Source organism: Primulina huaijiensis, chromosome 7 (genome assembly GCF_012295235.1).
Source record: "Primulina huaijiensis isolate GDHJ02 chromosome 7, ASM1229523v2, whole genome shotgun sequence".
NCBI lineage: Eukaryota > Viridiplantae > Streptophyta > Magnoliopsida > Lamiales > Gesneriaceae > Primulina > Primulina huaijiensis.
Window position 1 is genome coordinate 22,086,024 of NC_133312.1, and position 21,994 is coordinate 22,108,017.

The 21,994-nt window shown below is 30.4% G+C and overlaps 2 protein-coding genes across 2 annotated transcripts; one reads left to right on the top strand and one right to left on the bottom strand.

The window, feature by feature from the left end:
- Positions 1 to 1,454: 1,454 nt before the first annotated feature.
- On the top strand, positions 1,455 to 3,325 carry LOC140981035 (uncharacterized). The gene is made up of 3 exons (XM_073447251.1): positions 1,455 to 1,780; positions 2,573 to 2,646; positions 2,966 to 3,325. The coding sequence occupies exons 1-3, from the start codon at positions 1,550 to 1,552 to the stop codon at positions 3,042 to 3,044; spliced, it is 384 nt and encodes a 127-aa protein (XP_073303352.1). The 5' UTR covers positions 1,455 to 1,549; the 3' UTR covers positions 3,045 to 3,325.
- A 172-nt stretch (positions 3,326 to 3,497) lies between these two features.
- LOC140981739 (phosphate transporter PHO1 homolog 3-like) lies at positions 3,498 to 7,727 on the bottom strand. Its single transcript, XM_073448159.1, has 13 exons — positions 6,911 to 7,727; positions 6,381 to 6,744; positions 6,231 to 6,279; positions 6,028 to 6,099; positions 5,813 to 5,942; positions 5,598 to 5,718; positions 5,215 to 5,473; positions 5,025 to 5,129; positions 4,889 to 4,933; positions 4,655 to 4,804; positions 4,279 to 4,557; positions 4,040 to 4,176; positions 3,498 to 3,864 (listed from the first exon to the last, which is right to left on the bottom strand). Exons 1-13 carry the CDS (start codon positions 7,503 to 7,505, stop codon positions 3,765 to 3,767), a joined length of 2,406 nt encoding a protein of 801 aa, XP_073304260.1. The 5' UTR covers positions 7,506 to 7,727; the 3' UTR covers positions 3,498 to 3,764.
- Positions 7,728 to 21,994: the final 14,267 nt, after the last annotated feature.

Sequence of the window (21,994 nt, forward strand, 5' to 3'; positions counted from 1 at the left end):
GTATCTATAAACTAATTTTAAATCAGACATAAAAATGTAAATTCATTCATAAATAACCAAAACGACACAGATAAGAGCTAAAAAAAACATAAATCAGTATATTATTGAACATTCCAAAATCATACATCTAGAATATTCATTATATACTGATATCACCAAAATCATCTAGAATATTTATTAAATATAGTAGATGGAAGACAGCACATCATTATGAAATGAATTCGACATAATTAACTTAAATTATTGATTAATGTCAAATGACATATCAATTTAGCATGTAAAATTTTTAATTAACCTTCACAGACTAATAGTAAAGTTACTCAATTTGTATATGACTTGGTTATGTAAATTTTTAGGGAAAAAGAATAAGTTGATGTATTTCTGTTAATTCATTTTATTTATTGTATTTTAAAGAACATTTTAGTATAATGATATGCAAATAAGATTAAAAATGTAATTGTGACTAAATGGTGTGAATTCATCATTTTTTTAAACATGTCTTATATTCAATTTCTTACATTGACATTAGTACTAATATTTTTATTTGTCAACTCAACAAATGAGCCAAGCTCAGGCTTACGAGCCACCTAAACGACTCGAGCTCGAGCTCGAGCTTACGAGCCACCTAAACGACTCGAGCTTGCGAGCCTATTATCGAACATGTTTGCGAGCTCACGAGCCGAATATCCTGAGGCTTGAGCTTGGTTTGATTAAATTTTCGAGCTCAAAATCGAGCTTGGGCTTGGTTTGATATGATTAACAAACAAACTCAAACAAGCTTTTTATCGAGCCGAGCTTCGAATAGCTCGCTAACGGTTTGGTTCATTTACATCCCTAGCTGAAAGAACTGCCAACGATTATCGAGACATGACGCCTCATACCTGTGAACTTGGAGATGACACCTGTATAGGGGTGCTTGGGTGGATAACCGTGATGTGAAGCACTGCCTACTAGTTATACTACCCGTGCTCAGCTGAGAGCCCGGCTCCTTCTGGGCACTGGTTGGTTTGCTCAACTTTCCTGGCTTCCTGCTACCCAAAACTCGGACTAAAGATGATCTGAATACCTCTTTGATGACCCGGATATCTCCAAAGTATCGTCGATAATTATTTATATTTTATTGTATTAATAAAAGGTTTAAAATCATCCTAGTTTTAGTATAGTAGTAGTACCCGCGGATAGACATTAGTTTGAAGTTTGAACTCAAATAATAGCGTAAAAATCCTATCTCATGCATTAAAAAAATTGTTTGAATGGGAAAAAAAGTTTATCTTCATAATTTTAAAAGAACGAATGACGCTATTATTTTTCTTTAATTGACACATTTTATATCATTTCCAAAATAGAAAATAAAGTTTCCAATTTCTTTCTACATTGAAAATCTAAATAAGCAATCAAAGAAAATTATATTTTACTAATTCATATATTATTTACATAATTAGGTACTTAATACGCCACCGTTCTACTCGTGCTGCACTTCGCTTAAATTTCTCAAGACTCTACAGCCCACATAGCAGCGGCGCGTAGCCATCACTTACGTGTAAATCCAATGGCTTTGCTAAAAACTGATGGATTTAAAGCGGGGTATGCTCTAGTAAGTATCCGCCGGTGGGTGCACACAGTGGCTAGACCACCACCATTGGGAACCGCCATCACCCACTTGATCAGCCCCACGCCGCCGGAAAGCACAGACGACAATGTCAAGAGGGGAGCTGAAGAGTTACCTAATTTACCTTTCTTTGCTGGGTCTATCGAGCTCATGGCCGTCCCCAAAAAGAAGGTCAATTTATTGATTATTTTTACTTACAGATTTAACGATCGAGTACTTTCGAATTGTTTACCTCAATTGATAGTTAGCCAAGTTCATTTCTCGTGTATGCTCTGTCTTTACATTAGGGTTTAGGGTTTATTGGAGAAAATCGTTTATGATATTCACTATGGTAAATCCATCACTACAAGACTACTGTTGTGAAATCTAACTGGAGGAATTTTTTTTTGGAGAATAAGAGAAAACCATTTCGAGCAACAAGAATATTAATCTTGTGCGTTACCGAACTTTTTCCTGTGCGTTACCGAACTTTGGAGAATAAGAGAAAACCGTTTCTGTCTTTGTTATTCCACTGCCGACTTTTCCTTTTGCTTTTTTTTTATCAGTGTAGTGACGAATATGTGATAAATTTGAGACCTTGCATTCATCAATCTTGTGCGTTATTGAACTTTTTCTTGTGCTAATGCGACTAAAATACTACATCTTGAAGGGTTTGAGTTATTTTTCTAAATAAAGGTGACTCCTCGATTGTTTCTTGTCTGTTTCAGTATAGTCAATTTTGATGTAAACCGGTTTCTATTCTGAAATGGTATGATGGTTTCTATTCTGAAATGGTATGAAAGTGGGGCACCTAAGTTTAAGTTGCGGATTCTGTTGCATGCCAGCATTTTTTTTCTGGGTTTCTGATCCTTCACTAGAAATACTTTCAGAGCCCTTAAATTGAAAATTGTCATCTATATCGAAAATCATCAATTGTGATCATTTTGGATTATTTGTTTATCATTAGTGAAAAGCATCTTGCAGGTTTCTCGACATAAGAAAGGCATAAGAAATGGACCGAAGGCTTTGAAACCTGTTCCAGTTATAGTTCGTTGCAAGTAAGTTGTTTTATCTTTGTTGAAACTGTTGGTTGTAAGAACTCGAGCTCATGGGAGATGGCACAATCAATTACTCTATGTTTAATACAGTTCAATTTCTAATCTGGAAGTTTGAGAAATTGTTTGGCTAATGCAGCTATGCTTCAAACTTTCCCATTATCTTCGCATCTCTCATTTCTAATTCCATGATTTGAGAAGGAGATTCTCGCACTAGACCTGGATTCAGTTTCCATTAAGAGGCCACTAATTAACTTTTACCTTGCTATCAATCGTCACAGTATTTTCACAAGTTCTTTGTGAAATTTCTATATTTTGGCAGGGTTTGTGGTCGGGTCAAGCTACCTCACTTCTTTTGTTGCAGCGGGATGAAGCCAAGTCCTGGTGACCAATGTGACTGAGCCTGTTTTCGTGTCCTGTCATCTTTTTTTTTCCTGATCAGAGTGATATCCGGCATGCGGGCTTTAGTAATGCAGGAAACTATATGGAGCAGGTTCTCGATTGAATTGTAACTCTTTGGGACCTTGTGGTGGCTAAGTTCCCCTCTATTTTTGCTTAGAGTTAAGTTTCTTAGGAATTTATTCAATTATACGTTTGATTATCAACTTTCTAAGGTCTCATAATTACTTGTTATTGTGATTGGATATTTTGTTCAATTGCTCCGATATGGAGTTCGGGCTCATCGAGGACAAGCTGTACAGTTGCTCTAATCTAAGGTGGGATAATGAGATACTAGCACTAAAAGAAAACATCTTATCAATATACGGTCGATTAATTTTATAATGAATCTTATATGGATAGATATTCATATTCACCTTAGATGAACATGACTTTTGTTTACTTTTATTTTTAGATTGCTTTGCCAAAATTAGTGTGTATAACACAAAGTGGAATAACATTTGCAGTAGATGAATTGATCGCATTTATGGCACAAGAAATTACATAGCCTCATACTTCAATAAAAGATTAAAACAATGAACTTCCGGATCCATGTTCGGATTGGAAAGGCAGACCGTCGCTTTATTCCTTTTAACAGTTGGGTCGTTCTTGGTATAGCTCATTACATCCAAGCAGCAAAATGTAAACTTGTTAGTACAGTCGTTCCTACTGCAGTTGGATCGCTATACGTCTTTATCATCGTCTTCGTCGTAATTGAAAGGTAATGGAACTGATTTGAATGCACGAAATTTTCCAACGTTGTTAAGATGTTCATTCTCCAACCTGCAAATCCAAGAAAATAACAAACACATCAGATGTCTATAATGGTCTTAAGGGGAAAGTCGATTTCGAACCAGAATGAAAACAAACGGTTAATAGAACCGATCTCTAGTTCATAAAGTACAAACAAAGCGAGAATCCAATCATTGATGGATACAAAAGTCGCAACAAAACCTACCTGAAAAAGTTCCATATGCCGCGTCGAATGATCTCTAAAATCGCCACAAACGCAATCATCATCTGCGTATGCAAGGAAAAGATTTTGAAGTTCAGCACAGTTTGCATCCAAGCCAATCTCAACAACACATTCAACACCTGCAATAAGAGAAAAAACGCATCTTGAAGACATTCAATTTTTTAACCAAATATGGAATCCAGAGAAGGACACAGTAAAGATCAGTTAATCTTGAATCTTACCACTGCTACATAGTATACACTTTTGTGTGGAACAAGTAGCTTGTCTCTCAAGAACCGATTCTTAGAGTTTCGTTGGAAAAGTCCCCAGTCAAAAACGATGTCCCAATAAGTGCTAACAATCGTTGCACCAATCGAAGTAATCCAGGCTATAATCTTCCAACTGTTTGCATGACTGAGGGTGTATGCTGTTCTGGTAGAGACCGCAACAATGATTGAGAAATATTTCAACCCGTTGTAGCCTTGCATGATGTCTCCCTCATCATATAGGCGACGTAGACACTAAGAAATCAAGAAACTCATGTTAGTTTTATATATGGCATATATAGCATATAATCTGAGGGTTTATTCTATAATCATATATGGTTGAATTATACACCTGAAGGAATCGCCACCAAAACGGCAGAGCGGCTATAATGTACGAGAACGTGTTGAAAACATGGCTATCGTTGCAACTGTTTAGCCTGTGTTTGTAGTCTCCCCATCCGTAGTAACAAATATAAAACTCGAAACTTCTCAGTGCTTGAATCTGTATGAAAATTTTACATGCTTATTTCGAGGACTATAAACCAAGAGAAGAAAACAAACATGCATCAAATAGAGCTTTAAATACCTGACTACTAAGCTGGTCTGCTAATAAGAAGTCTGGTAGTGTAACCTGTACACAATTTTAACGGAAGTAGGATTAATATAATATATTAGTTTTGACTTTCAAGAATATATTAGCAAGAATATGATACTTCGCTTACCTTATACAGAGGAGCAAATAGACAATGAAACAGGGAGACGAGCAGGAAGAAACGACTTGGACGGTATATAATGTTAAAAGGGCATAGCATAATGGCCATTAAAAGCTGCAAGAAAAAGGGCGACATCAGATTGAGCAAAAAAGGTTGAACAAGTAAGACTCTTGTCGATTTGGATGAGAGGTTTTTTTACCCCTACGAGCCCGAGAGGAAGAAGCTCGGTTATCGCTTTATATTCTTTTGTGACCGGATCCATTTCCATGTCCAAATTAGCAAGCACACAAGCGAGAGCTAGCACACTTATACAGAAACCGACGAGTAAAATCTCTTTGTATCCTAGTTCGGTTCCTTGCTTGAATCCGAATATGAACGGATAATTGACTCGGTACAGCCTCCAGAAGTATATGCATGCAGCATACAACACCATGTGGAGTACAATGAAGCCAAACAAACTGCAAAGAACTTTTTTACTTTAGATTAAACCGATGGAAAGTTGCAAGGAAAGTGTATAATTAATTCTTTAGTTTGGTGCAGATTTTGAAATCAAGAAATGGATAGGAGGATTCAAGGGTTCACCTGTAAAGAGGAAACATGGTTTCCATGTAGAGAACCTTGCCTTCTTTGTCGAGGATTTTACGTGCGCGAATGATTAATATTAAGGCTATTATAAGAGCAAGTGTGCATCCTACAAGAAATCCTGCAATTTTATGGAACAAAAGGAATGTAAGTGATAATCCAAAATCCCCAGAAAATTTTCATTTCCAAAGTATTAAGTTCATTCAACAACATACCCATTGAGAATGTCACTCTATGCTTTTCTCTTTTCGCCCTTGGTCTTAGAATATTCATCCCTTTGCTGCGATTCGAGTTCGAGAAATGCTTGATGAAAATAACTTCAACTCGTTCCATCAGTTTGCTGACCTATAGTTTTCAAAGAATTTTTACACTTCTTATATTTTTAGAGAATCGATGAGTACTGTAATGAAAAAAGATGAATGAAGCTTACCTCATCTGAGCTTCCGAGGTAGGAATTGTCGACCATTTTCATATACGATTTGGATGCATGTCTTGAAGCAATCTAACATAAAACAAGCTCAGATTCATCAGTATTTATGTTCGATGACTCCTTTAGTTGCCATGCATAAAACTTAAAAAGAATTAAATTCTTGACACACACACACACACACACACACACACACACACACATACCTTATCGTATTTCTTCATGATCTTTGAAAAGGCCAGAATATTGAGAAAACTGTTACATATATGAAGTGGATAAGTTAATATGTCATTTGAAAATCAATAGTACTAATTAACGGTAAACTAAATTTGGAATATATATTGCATCTGATCTACCTGTAGTTTTTTAGAAGCCTTAGCTTGTTGTAGAATTCGACGAAAGCCTTCTTAAGCTGTGCCTCTGCTTTCTTCAAATTATACTTACTAAACTTCAAGTCAGACTGATTAGGAATGTTGAGAAATCCTTTAATAGTCGAACGAGGGGTTCCTTGTGGGGTGTTGAACTTTACATATTGCAGTATCTCTAAAGGTGCTGGCCTGTTGCTCCGAGCACCATTTTGTTCATCTTCTTGAATTACCTGTGAGTTTGTCGTTATCGTTTTCATCTCCTTGTCTTCTTTATAGTCTCTATGACTCGATTCATCGGAGAGCCCTCCGTTTCTTGAACTTTCTTCATCTATCACATCCATTGGAACCCTTTCTGCATAAAAAAAATGCAAGCATTCTTAAATATGTAAGTACTACTAATCTATAAGTCACCACTTGACTCGTACACTGAGACAACAAGTGATTCATAACACGGGAACGATAAATTTAAAGAAAATCATCAAAATCTAGCTCTTGTTTCATGAAAAATCTGAACTTACTGCTAGCTCTAACTGCAGATGGAGCTGTAGCAAACAATTCAGCTCGGGAAACAGCAACATCCGAAGCGAGCTTCTTAGTCTCCTCCACGCTATTCATCCATCCTTCCGGATGCTCCACCTTAACTCGGAAAGCAACCAAAGCCTCCATTTGCTTATTCAAAGCCCCGGCCTCATCCACCACTTCCTTCACTTTTTCCTTATAAAACTTCAACACCTTATTGAATTCCTCATCCAACCTCTTGAAATACACCAACTCGTATTCTCCTCCTTCATCATGAACATTGAGAAACGTCGTCTCCGCAGATTCATCCGACCCATCTCGTTCCACGGTGTTTACCAGAATGACCTGGTTTTCGATATCCGAGGGACTGTGGTTTCGAGGGGAATGATGCAGATGCACCATATGTGTTAGGCCACTGAAGGCTCGATAGAGGGTGGCGTTCCGTTTCAAGCCATGCGGCCTCTGCGGGGCGGGGCGGTTCCTTTGCTTGAAGATAATGATCTCTTTCAGTAAAGATTTCAAGAACCCGTAGTTCATGTATGCTTCTTGCCATTCCGGTACCATCTGCGATGCTAATTCTTTACAGAACTTCATTTTCTCGTCGGAATAATGGCTAATATCTTCGTTAGATCGATACTATATTATCAAGAAATGAAATTATGTAGGAAATAAGAGGTATAGTGTACCAATCTTGTACTTATATCACCAAAAGATTGATTATTACGCGAAGAATAGATTTTTCAAATTTCCAGAAAACATTCTTAAACAGTGACAAATGAGCCGAATCCTGATCGTCTGTCACAGTGGGTGTTCATGGATATCTCTATCGATATATATTTATATAAGAACATCTGAAGCAGTCTCCTCGTTTGACCACCTTCCATTATAAAGAAGACCAACAGAATATCACATTTATTTTATTTTATTTTATTTTATTTTATTTGTATTAGCATAATTGAATGTGTTTAATTTCTTTCAGATCGAAATTGTGTGATCAAATATTATTTGATCTAAAAAATTTTATATTAGAATATCATATATTAATATTATATATTTAATTTTTTTATATCAATGTTCATTAAAAAAAACATATCATTAATAGTAAATTTTGTTATAAATATTTGTGTGCTCAAAAATCATATATTAACAGCACATATGAACTATTTGTACTTAAATATAATATATTAATGTCAGATTTTTAATGTTTTATACCAAATTTTCATCCGAAAATGACATATCATTAATATCAAAATTTGATGTATATGTTTGGTTACTAAAAAAATCATATATTAATTTCAGATCTAAAATATTTAAATCCGAAAAATCATATATTTGTTTATACCAAATTTTATCAAAAAAAACATATGTCATATAGGAAATTCAAAACTATTTTTTTGATTAGTAAAAATTTGAAGAAAAAAAAATCGATCTGATAAAAACTGAACATAGGTCTAATTATTGATTACATATTCAATGTTATTTGCTAAGAGTTGTATGACAATTCAAAAGTTTCCATTTATTTTAAAATATGTAAATAGTACTGTTTTAGTTGTTTTTTGACTGTCCTTTGGTTCTTTGTACGGGTTTTCCAGTCTTTTCAACGTCACATGTTCACACCTTTCAACGTACGCGATTTAACACGATGGTGGACAGGTCACCCTTCCTTTTATTTTAAAAATAGTTTTTTTCTGTATTGAATTATACGATAGATGCTATTATTTAGAAATATATATATATATATATATTAGACTTTTTTGAAAATATAAAAAATTAGTTATAATTAGATGTCGTATACTAGATTACTATTTAAATTTTTTTCATTTTCCTTCTTAATATTTGTTTTTGTACCTTTTAAAATTTTAAAATTTGTTTTGCTCTCTCAATATCTATTTTCTTACTTCGATTACCACCGAAAGTTCGTATATTTTTGGAGAAAGCATCCAGAGAATTTATTCCGACTGAGGTTAATTTGATTTCTCATCATATTCCAACTCATGGGACATGCTCGCTTTGCAATTTTCATTATGCATCTACTAGTCATTGTTTTCTTTTCTGTTTGGCTATTAAGGATGTTTGGAAAAATATTTCATTTTGGTACTGTCTGAAAACACATCGTGATGCTTCCTTTCTTTATTGTGTTTTATCATCTGTAATCCGAGTATTGTCCTTACAGCAGAAATATTGGCTATTCGTTGTGGTATGGATCTGTGTATTCAGGTAGGAGTATCTTCTGTTTATATATTCTCAAACTCGAAGGAGGCGGTTCGTGCAGTTCTCGACCCAGACATGGAAGTTTGTTCTTTGGGTGTATTGGCTCTTGAAGCTAATTCTATTTCCTACTGATTCATTTTGTGTCGATCATGCATATGCATCGATCGGTCAATACTGTGGCACTCTTTCTTGTTCTTAGAACATTCAATAACTACTCCAGTTTACATTGGCTAGATGAAAATATTTTGTCTTGTATTGTATATCAAGATTTATCGACTTGATGTTATGAATGTTTAATTTTCAAAAAAAAAAATAACATAGTCATTATTCGCACATGGATGATAGATTAAAATTTAAGAATTTTGGTTTGATATATGTTTTTTTTTTTAATGTTGAAAATACATAAATGTAAGAAAAAAATTGTTTTTGGTAATGTATGTTGTTGGTTCATTTTGAATTATTCTCATAATATTTATATATTCAAATATTATTTTATATTTGAAAAAGCTACTTTTTGTAGCTTTAATCTTTATCTTTGTCATTTCATCAATTTTTATATCGCTATTTTCAAAGAAAAATAAAAAAAAATACAAAAAAATATTTAAAAAAATTACTAATAAACACGCAACAACGAAATTAGCTAACATATATTTCTAAAGGGTAAAATTGTAAAAATAAATTTTGTGTCATTACCAAATTTCGTTAGTATAAAGAGTTCGAGTTAAATAATATATTATATCATAGACATCATAATAAAATGCAGAACATTTTTTATTAGTTGCAGCCCAATTTTTTTTTTTTAAAAAAAATAAGATTAATTTTATATCAGTCTTGGTGACTCAATTTTAAAAACATTTAGAAATCAAAAATTTAAAATCTTAACCTAGAATTGATTTAGTTGTAAAAATGTGCTAAAATACTTTGTAATTTTGTCTTGGAATCATTGTCTTAATAATCAATCAACATTGGTTAGCATGTATCCGGAGTCCCGGACTATTATTATTATTATTATTTTAATTAAAAAAATTTCAGTAATTTAAATAATTAATTCTAGAATCCGACATTAATTCCTGTATTAAATAGTATTAGCCACCCAACTTGTGATACAGTGGAGAAAGATAGGTTTGGGTTTTGATTTCAAATAATAGTGAAAATATGTCGCCTAATTATATAATATGAGTAGGTACATGTGCGAAAATCTTTTCGAGAACCGAATTTTTTAATTCAGATGTGTAAAATTATATATGAGTAGGTACATGTGTAAAATTTGGTTACAACCGGAAAAAAACGTAAATTCAAATCAGAAAAAACCAATCACCGAACCGAAAATCGAATTTTTTAATTCAGATGTGAATGTTAAAAACAAAGTTTATATAGTTTAATTTCGAATTATATATTTCAAAACCGATCTGACAAAAAAACCGAAATTTAATAGATTAATTATTTCATATATAATTTTATTTGGATTATATATTTTTTGACGGTCGTCATTCTTCTACGCTATATATCAAGATTTTTCTGCATTAAAAAATATACATTCCAGAGTTCCGTAAATTCTACACGTAACATTTGTCTTTTGAATTTTTCTTACTAGCTTTTGGAAAATACTAATTCAAATAAAGGTCAAGTAAAGGACTAATTTAAAATACATAACTTTTGACGATGTGTTGATTTGTTAAACAAATTATGTACATAGGTAAGTTCCGATGGTTTCCAAGCATTCTTATTTTTATTATTCAAAATTTTCGAATAAAAAATCTACCGATCATACCATTTACTCTACCAATGATTTTCCGCAAACTGTCCCGATTTTGATATATGCCAATAGATTATTTACACTGCAGACAATTTGCAAAGTTTTTAATTTTCCGTCGCTAATTTTAACAACGGTTACTTGTTTAAAAAAATTGTGCATTGCCGCGGACACCGAATACAAAATCTACCTGCAATACTCAGTCTTATTAAGCTGCAGGGTTTCAGTTGAAAAATCTCCAGGGAGCTGTTGCTATGTGTGTTCGAATTCAGTCATATTCAGTCCCGGTGGCGGGATGATAAGTATAGGTCTAATTAAATTAATTAAATATTATTAGATATGTTCATATTTTCAGAAGTTTCCTATAATTGGTCAAGTTTTTTTCTGTTCAACTAACTCTATTATATTCAATAAATAAAAACAAAGAAAAAAAGAGAATCTGTGTCAAATCTTGAAAGGTTTGAATTTTGCCTCCAATTAGTTATCAGTCTAATTACATTTGATTTTTTATTAGGTAATTCCATCCATAATTGATCCAATGATTTAGATCAAATTTCAATCAATAATATATATTTGGCCACTTACTTATACATAGGAAGGTCATACGGTGCTGCAGTTCAGATTAGGTGTGTCATAAAATAAATAAAATGGCGACAACTTGAGGTTCAAAAAGGTTGTAGAGTTGGTTTCATGTCATATGACACATATTTAATATATACAGGGACGGAGTCAAGTTGAATCGAGCGGTGGCAACCGTACCCCCTCGACTCTCCTCTGCCCCTCCTAATTTCTGCCCCGCCCCCTTTCGATTCCCTCTCATCCTATCATAGAAGCGCGCAAAAGTTTCTATGGTGGGATGTTCGAGTTGCTGGAGCATGTGAGTGTTTGACCAATGATTAGGAGTTCGATTTCTCTTATCAACACTTTTTCAGATGTAAAAATATAATAACATTTATTTTGTGTGTACATATAAATTATTATATATATTTATATTTTTAATTAAATATTTTCTTAAAAAATAATTTAATTTCCGCAAATGCAAGGAAAGCCCCAAAAGTAAGAACAAGGCTGATTTGAGACTTAACTTTAATGAGTGGATGAGGACTCATCTATCAAAAGAGATGCGAAAAGACAATACGACATACTGGGAAATTATGACTAGAGGCTGTATTACGAACTGCGGCGAAGTTAAAAGAGATTATAGAAAAACAAGTTGGGAATGAACTTCTCTATTTGATGTTCTCATCCCGTAAATTTCAAAAAATATTATTTGTTAATATATATATTGGTGGTACCTCTCGAGGAGTCCGGGCCATGAATGATCCGAGATATTAAATGGATAGCTCTAATCAGTGTAAGTTTGTATGAAGAATTCATCAGAGGTCGGTCAGGTGAATGCCAAGGACATCTTCTCATCGGGTTATCAGAAGCTTGGGCTTCCAAACAAGCTCCCGGGTGATTTCTACTCGAGCCACCTCGAAAGTAGCACCTCACTCGAGTGCACCAGTATGTGCTACCTTATGCTTGATAATCATTACTGTCAGAACCACAGGAGTTGACGTGTCAGAACAAGTTGTCAGAAGTAGGGTATGGACAGAGCCATCTTACCCTAATTAGTAGATGGACACTGAAAACAAGATAATCATGGGATTTCCTCCTATAAATAGTATGTATGTTTTACATTTGAAGGCTTCACATTCTGATTATATAGCTCTTGGCATTCACGTATATCCTCACATATACATACTTTAGCCTTCATCTTCACCTGTTAACTTAAGCATCGGAGTGGTCACGTCGGACATCCTTCCGACGCCCATTCACGAGTTCATTTTCTTGTTTGCAAGTTACAGCTGAAGCCATATTACAGAGATATATCTTATTCACAAAATATATCTCCTTGCTAATTTTTCCCTTAACAAAACTCTTATCGGATCAGGTGGATTGCTCCGACCCAGCTTACCCAATCCATCCTGATCATAGTGGATAACAATTTTTCCCTATATATATATGAATGATGCAAAAGGGACGAAAGTACTCGAGAATGAATAGTTAAATATTTTTTATTGATAATAGTGGATAGCAATTGTTAATATACGATTACAACAATTATTCAAAACTTTTACATTTAAAAAAAAAAATTTGCCTTACATATATATGAATTATAATCCCCATCATTTTAGTGTCTACTTCAAAAAATAAAAATAAAAAGGAAAATGAAAAATTCATGTGTGAATTGAAAAGTGAACACTTGGGATTCTTTCTTGTCAGCATATGAAGTCTGAACGACAGCAATTTATGGTCTACAATAGGGATCATAGACTATGAATAATCCGCAAGAGGGTTGGTTTGAAAAATAATCGTGTCTTGCTTTACAACACATAATTTAGCTTTTAAATTTGTTTCTTTTTTTTTTTAATAAGATTTTGTGTAAAAGATTTTCTTTTTTATAATATTGAGTTTTTAAAAATCTAGAATTCCAATAACATTATGTCTTTTTACTCAGTTCTTCACAAACTTTCTATACGTAATTGGACTCCTTCGACAAATTCTACAGTGATGACCAGCCCACATGCATTAGTTCTGTTCTCCATTGGTACTCACTGTACCTTTAATTTTGGAAAATTGGAATTCAAAATAGTCCTCCAATTTGTCGAGGGAGGTTTCAAATCTTCCAAACTTTTTTTTTTCTCACTATTTATGGGATCCTTGAGTTTCAATGATTCATAAGAGACATTGATGAAGAGCTGCCTGATGTAATTGATCTGCTGAAAATGCACATGCCCTGTTCAAGGGTAATCAGAAGATAAATCATCCCTGGTTTGAGTCATGTGTTGCCCTAGATGTTAGTGTCATGGCCTCATCATCTGACTTCATAGTGATCACTCCAGCACATCTTGAGGCCTAGATTGATTTTGCCTTCAAACAAATTGTCCAAGCCAAAGAGTTAGTCGCTCATTATAAAGCCCAAGTGATAGAATATCGCATCTTTTTTGTTGTCCATTCTAGAAAAAATGGAGAAATATGAGTGGTGCACAAACTTCGGAAGCAGGATCATCAGGAACTAAAGAAGGTGATAACACTGAAAACGAAGTTGAAGAAACTGCTGACACTGATAGTGATCAGTGATTTTATTTTTCATTTTATCTGCTTCGAGTATGTTCAATTTTAAGCTCTTTTCATGTTTCTTAAGTTCTTGTTATTTCATTAGGTGTTTTTAATATTATGCTTTGATTTAGCATTTTTTCTCCCGTTTTGTCAACACTTCTAACAATACTCGACGTGGACTTGTATGTGCTCATTTTTTTTCTAGAAATGCAAAAATGAGAAGATTAAAAAGAAACGTGCATTGCTTTACAATACACAATTTATCTCCTGAATTTTTTTTTATTTTTCATAAGTTTTCGCATAAGAGTTCTGTTTTTCTAAAATATTGGGTTTCTTAAACTCTAAATTAGATCTTAAACATTTAAAATAAATTGTTTCCTAATGAAAGACAATTTTCTTTATCTTGTAGGAATATATTCGAAGAATCCTATTAAGATCAACACAAGTCTATATATATATTGAAGAATAATTGCTACATCGGGGAAAAAAGCAAGACGAGTGAGACACGAGAGAATAAAGAAAAAATTTTCTGAAGAACTTGCAAGATGAATCATCGTTGTTTCACCGTGTTGCCGTGACGTGTTGGAGACATTTGAAGACAACGTCCGTACAAAGTGTTGATTGAAAAATTGTTTTTTTGCTGCGAATTTCGGCTACAAATATTTGCATTCTCGTGTTTTTATTATTTTTGTTATTAATATTTTAAGATTCTATTTACTTATTTGACTCGTTAAGGAAGATAGTTTATCGTTTCTTCACTAATATTGATTTTGTAAACTCGATTTATTTTATAATGATTATTTTGTAATGAGACATCGCACAAGTGCTCACTTGTGCATAATTATCTATTTGTTATTTTTAATTAAGTTAATTATTTGTGTGTTATATTATTCCGCTGCATGTTATCACAAAGTGTTACAACATACGATACAACATTTATATCTGATACACAGAATTCTTATCATTATGTTAAACAAAATTATTCCACGGTTCAAAGATAAGTCTTTTATAATTTTCAAAGAAACTAAAAATCAACATACCTCGGGTAATTTTATATTATTGTTATGGAAGTTATATTTTTGGTCTTGTAATTGCTTTTTTTCAATTTTTTTACAGTTGTCAATTAAGTTATTATCTTAATTGTATTTTTTCATTAAAGTATTGACGTGAAACTGAAAAATGATGATGCATAATCGGAAATTGATGATGTCAAATTGATATTCAGCATTTTAGTGAAAAAAAAATAAAGTGAAAAATTTTACAAGTTAAAATACTAAAAACGTGAATTGATCAACAAGATGAAAAAATTAATTATATAACTAAAAATATACTTTTCACTCATTGTTAGAGGTGAAGATAAGTATTACGTGAGCACTGGGTACAATGAAAGCAATCGAAAAAAATTAACAAAATAATTTAGATTAAACAAAAAATTTGAAGTTTGAATCTTTTTACTATCTTTTATTCAAGAACACGTCGGTGTGTAGATAAGTTATGCAACACAAATATTGTGTTTACCTAATCTATTAAATTTCTAGAAATAATTTGTATTTTAAAAACAAATTGAATAGAGAAATTAAAATATATATACATTAGATAATATGTGGGATGAAATTTAAATAATTAATAAAGTCGGGGCGGTAATAATAACATAGAAATGCTGAAATGGATTGTGATATATTTTAAGAAAAATGAATATATTTAGATATAATCCACCTTTATAAATATTTTAATTGTACGTACTATTTCATTTTATTAATTTTTTTTAAAAAAAAGGAAAGGAAAGAAATTTGTTTCGTGAACCTTGAATTAATTTAATTTGTTTGGATACACTAAATTTGAGTGAACTTTAAATTCACTCTATATCAAGTTAAATATTTTCAATAATAATTGTAATGAATTTTAAATAATTAATCGTCTATGTCATTTGAGATTCATGTGTAATACCATTTCTCAAACAAATCAAATTCATCAATTCAAATACAAATTGAGAAAAAATTTAGATGAATGTGTTTGGGTTGGAGAAGATTTAAAACCATAGTATTTGAAATGGATAATTACATTTTTAGTGATGTAACTTACGCTTTTTCTAATTTGTCATATTAAAAATAAATTTGCATTTTTTAGTCTCCTAACTTGCATTTTTTTTTCATTTTTGATTGTGTTAATGGTTCATTTGCATTTCAATCCATTAACTTGCATGATTTTTTTCATTTTGATCTTGTTAAAGCTAAATTAGCATTTTTAATGCTCTAATTTTCATTTTTTTTCTATTTTTTATACGTGTTTCCTTCCAAATAATATTTTAAAAAAATCACGATACATATGCAAGCTTCTTTACAAAAATTTGTCAGGATCCACGACATACTCCAGTAAAAAAAAGGACGAAAAAGAAAAGCATTTAAGTTAGAGGCCTAAAAATATAAATTTATCGTAACATGACAAAAAATGAAAAAACATGTAAGTTAAATAACTAAAAATTCAACCACACCGTTAACAGGACCAAGAAAAAAAACATGGAAGTTACGAGATTAAAAATATAAATATATTTTTAACATGATCAAAAATAGAAAAATTGCAAATCAGAACAACAAAAATTTAATTTTTCCGTTGAAATTAATGGATTTAAATAACTAGGTCGGGAACTTGGTCAGTAAAAAGGATTTCAAATTATGTATTCTAATTATAAATTATAAACTAAATAAATACAATAGCTTTGATCTATGGATCCGAAATCAAATAACCTCGGGTAGTCCACTAAATCCAAATACGCCAGAAATATGATTCGGCCTATAGCATCATTTCGTCTTTAAAAATAAAATAAGGAAATTGGTTATATGACTGGATCGCGAATTAAAGAGAGAATGGACACTTCTTTCTTACACACATTTATATATATTTTTTAATTATGATAAGATGAGATATTAAAATATAAGAGATGTCAAAATTTAGCCCAATATAGACATGTCAATTTCTTAGCCCAAATTAAAAATATGGGTTGAAATTTGAAACCGATCTCTGGTGTTTTAGGGAGTGTGCGAATATTATAGGCTCAAGCTCTGCTCGAGCTTTTATTATTAGCTTGAGTCTGATTTGTTTGAAAATTACAAAACTCGCGATAGCTTCAACTAAGTTCGTTAATAGGTTCTATATAAATTATAAAGTTTACTAGAACTCGGCTTGTTAAACAAGCTCATTTTCTAGCTTTTTGTACATTTCTAGCCAAAATGTCAAATAATATATGAAAATTTGAATGGTGAGTTTCTCATTTTATAGAATTCACATGACATCTTTCAATAAAACTACAATATATGACAACAAATGAACAATTGACACGACATAATAAACCAGCTCAACAAACTAGTCGAGCTCAAATTCAGGGTCACATAAACGAGCTCGAGCTCGGTAAGTTTAACGAACGATCTCGAACGAGCTTTTGTCAAACTGTGCTCCGAGCAGCTCGCGAGCGACTTTGTTCGTTTACATCCCTACTGGGATAAATATGTGGGAATAGTTGATTTAATCCATATTTAAAAGGAAAGTAATACTTTGGTTTAAAAAATAATATTTTTTCACGAATCTGTTCGGATTAAATATCTGTCTCACAAAAATTGATCCGTGAAAATGTCTCACAAAAATTGATCTGTGAGATCATCAAATATAAGTTTTTTTTAATGATCTTTTATCGAATTTATGGAATAAATATTACACTAGACATTTAAAATTTTACAAACGTGTATAAATGATATATTCTACATTTGATATTATTAATCTACAAGTGTATATAAGAAAAGTACATTTTTTTATTTATAAATTTGATTTTTTTATGATTTTGGTTATTTATAATGTTCAATTTTAATATTAGTTTTTGTCTTATCTTTGCTTTTATTGTAATTTTAATCATTTTTCCTACATAGCGCTAATGTGTCACAAACAGAGTTGATGTGGTGTTGTTGAGTATTACATAAGTATTTTTTATTAAAAAGGACTAAAATTATCAATAATCGAAGGATATATGATTAAAAAATACTAAAATTATCAAGAATCGAAAAATATATTATTAAAATTGAAATTTCACAAAGGTAATAAAAATAACAAGGAGATATTTGGAGAAAAACTAATGATTTTTAATATATTTATATATATCTATTATCTATTATATATATAAATATGTGACTTTATATGTGAATTTCCATTTATCTCCTTATTAATTACTTATTTTATTAATTACTTGTTTTTAATGTTATATATCTTATTAATTGTTTAATTTTAATGTTGTCTACACACATTATCAATTTAGATTTATTTATTTATTTATTGTTATGTAGATTAGTATTTGATCTCTTTTATGTCTACTCACATTATAATATGTTATTTTTAATCAAATGATTTAGATTTTTTATTTATTTTTTCTTACGTCAATTAAATTAATTAAAATTTAAAAATAGTTCATTGTTGAATTATGAATTTTCTTTGGTGTCTTATTAATTTTTTTTTCATGTCCTCATTATTTATTTTGGCGACTTTGGCTATAACTTATTAGTTTTAAAAAAATATTTTTTGCAAAAGAAAATTTCTTTAATAAAATATGGTTAAAAACTTTATTGTGATATACCATTTTTATAAAAAAATTCTAATTTTTAAATCTCTTTAATTGTTACAGTTTGCTAGAATTTATGTGTTTAAATAAAAAAAATTTGAACCAACATTTTTTGTGGTTTATATTTATAAATTATTTGAATAAAACACGGTAAAAAATCTTTGTAATTAGACCCGTCAATTTGGGTTGGGTTCTTCTATTTGGTCCACATCGCCAAATAATTTAAGTGTGTTGGGTTGAAATTTTGTCAACCTATTTAAAGGTGGGACTAAATGAGCCCGGACGAGTTTGTATTAAATATCAATATCTCTACTATTATCGCTTTTCAATCATGAATTCCTCATATAAAGGGGAGATTATCATCTTGATTTTAAAATTATGATGTTACTATTAATTGCTTGCTTTTATTGTTGTCTACCCACATTATAATATATTAATTTTAATCCAATGATTTAGTTTTTTTTTTATTTTTCTTTTCATTATGCCAATTCAATTAATTAAAGTTTAGAAATAGTTCATTGTTGAATTGTGAATTTTTTTTATGCCTTATTAATTTTTTTTGCATCTCCTCGTTATTTTATTTTATTTTTTTTTGTGACGTTGGCTATAACTTATGAGTTAAAAAAATATTTTTTTGCAAAAGTTTATATTTAAAATTACTTTAATAAAATATGGTTAAAAAATTTATTATAATATACCATTTTTATAAAAAAAAATTCTAATTTTTAAATCTCTTGACTTATAACCGCTGGTTAGAATTTATGTGTTTAAATAAAAAAAAAAATTCAATCAAAATTTTTTGGCAGTTTATATTTATAAATTATTTGAATAAAACAAGGTAAAAAATCTTTGTAATTAGACCCGTCAATTTGGGTTGGGTTCTTCTATTTGGTCCACATCGCCAAATAATTTAAGTGTGTTGGGTTGAAATTTTGTCAACCTATTTAAAGGTGGGACTAAATGAGCCCGGACGAGTTTGTATTAAATATCAATATCTCTACTATTATCGCTTTTCAATCATGAATTCCTCATATAAAGGGGAGATTATCATCTTGATTTTAAAATTATGATGTTACTATTAATTGCTTGCTTTTATTGTTGTCTACCCACATTATAATATATTAATTTTAATCCAATGATTTAGTTTTTTTTTTATTTTTCTTTTCATTATGCCAATTCAATTAATTAAAGTTTAGAAATAGTTCATTGTTGAATTGTGAATTTTTTTTATGCCTTATTAATTTTTTTTGCATCTCCTCGTTATTTTATTTTATTTTTTTTTGTGACGTTGGCTATAACTTATGAGTTAAAAAAATATTTTTTTGCAAAAGTTTATATTTAAAATTACTTTAATAAAATATGGTTAAAAAATTTATTATAATATACCATTTTTATAAAAAAAAATTCTAATTTTTAAATCTCTTGACTTATAACCGCTGGTTAGAATTTATGTGTTTAAATAAAAAAAAAAATTCAATCAAAATTTTTTGGCAGTTTATATTTATAAATTATTTGAATAAAACAAGGTAAATGATCGTTGTGATTAGACCCATCAATTTGAGTTGGGTCCGTCGATTGGCCAACACCACCAAACAATTTAAATGGGTTGGGTTGAAATTTTGTCAACCCATTTAAAGGTGGGCCTTAATGAGCTCACACGAGTTTATATTAAATATCTATATATCTAATATTGTCGATTTTCAATTACGAATTCTTCTGTAAAAGGGAGAAATCATCTTGATTTTAAAATTAAGATGTTAGTATCTTGTCCATAAATTGTGGGTTGTTCAGATATTTTAGTAGTCACTGAAAATTAAGTGTCAAAGTTGACATTTGAAATGTGTTTTTGGATTCCTGACAATATGTTCGTCAACATATTATTTTTAAGTTATTTTTATCATTATTGTGAATAATAAACATTTTATTGAAATAAATAAGTATTATCATATCTTTAAATTAATATCTACTTTCATGTTTGACATGTTCTGACTCTTAGAAAAATGTGGAACAGTAGATTCAAGCAAACAAATACACAAAGTATGGGGAGAAACCAAAATTATGTGGTAACAAGAATTAAAATATAAACAAATAAATTTTTAATGAATTTATCGATGTTAAGATGCATAACAAATCTTATATCATAATATATAAAATTTTAACCTTATAAATGAAATAAATCATACATATATGAAATATACAAAATTTTATTGCATATACAATCAAGTAATTTATTTTAATTGTATTTTATTCTACAAAAATTATTGTCAAACTCAGTGATTGTGGATTTAATATCTATTAAATCAGCAAATTAAAGAGCGTGTCAATTAAACTAATTGAGTAATCACATATTCTTGAATTTCTTAATTAATTTTTTATCTTGATAATTTGTTTCATTTAATATTTTAAATTATAAGACACCGTTACTATAACTAAAGACATATTTTTTTTTATTGTTCATAAGGACTCAATCACTAACTCATGTGGAAAAACATTTATCGACATACTATATTGAAAATATTTTAATTAATTCGGCGCATTTGCTGAAAATTTTCTAATTAATTAAGAAAAATTCATATCGTAATTTTTTTATTTGTATGTTAATCTTTAAATCTAAATTATGATGTCTATTATTTTTCTAAAAGTTCTTAAATAATGATTTAATACATTTATTCGACACTTCAATATTAACATTTTAAAACATATTAATTTTATATTGTTTGCGTGCAACACTTCGAATCATGAGTATATAAATTCAATAAAAATTCTAAAAATGAATTAGGTAGAATATAAAAAATTACACAATTAATCAAAAGACAGAAAATAAAAACTAAATAATTATCTATTACCTATAAACTACTAATAACGACTTCTAAAGATTGAAGTCGATGAAAGTGGAGGCCACTATGTACTAAAAAAATAAAAAGTTAATACTTGAATGAGTCACACTGCAAAGTTAGTTAAATAAAAACGAAGGACAAAGTGGGTTAATAAAATTATTACAATGGGACTAAGTTGAATGAGACTCATATATATAAGTATCTCACTTGGTCTCACCTTATGTTTTGTCACTGTACAAAGCGAAAGTTTATGCACTGTAGTGTTCTACATTTTCTTAATTTTTCTCTTGATTTCAAATTTAATTTCATCACTAAAGATATATTAGAATTTTTTCTAAACATTTAATCTTAAATGTGATCAATTAACCAAATAATTATTATACTTTGTATACAATAATAAATAGATTAATATATTTGAAGATACAAAAAGTAATATATTGAGAAGAATAAAAAAAGAATGTTAGAATTAATACTATAATTATCTAATGTCAATATTAAATTTAACATCCTACATTCGAAAATATGTTTATTGAGATAAAGACTATGATGATAAACTAAAAATAATAATTTATTTATC

Bases quoted from the DNA above. Each gene is read 5' to 3' on its own strand.
- LOC140981739 (XM_073448159.1), bottom strand. From the start codon at position 7,505: ATGAAGTTCTGTAAAGAATTAGCATCGCAGATGGTACCGGAATGGCAA. The intron at 6,280-6,380 runs GTAGATCAGATG...TATATGTAACAG, and splicing joins AGGCTTCTAAAAAACTACAG to TTTTCTCAATATTCTGGCCT. The intron at 5,719-5,812 runs GTATGTTGTTGA...ATAAAATTGCAG, and splicing joins TAGAGTGACATTCTCAATGG to GATTTCTTGTAGGATGCACA.
- LOC140981035 (XM_073447251.1), top strand. From the start codon at position 1,550: ATGGCTTTGCTAAAAACTGATGGATTTAAAGCGGGGTATGCTCTAGTA. The intron at 1,781-2,572 runs GTCAATTTATTG...AGCATCTTGCAG, and splicing joins TGGCCGTCCCCAAAAAGAAG to GTTTCTCGACATAAGAAAGG. The intron at 2,647-2,965 runs GTAAGTTGTTTT...ATATTTTGGCAG, and splicing joins CCAGTTATAGTTCGTTGCAA to GGTTTGTGGTCGGGTCAAGC.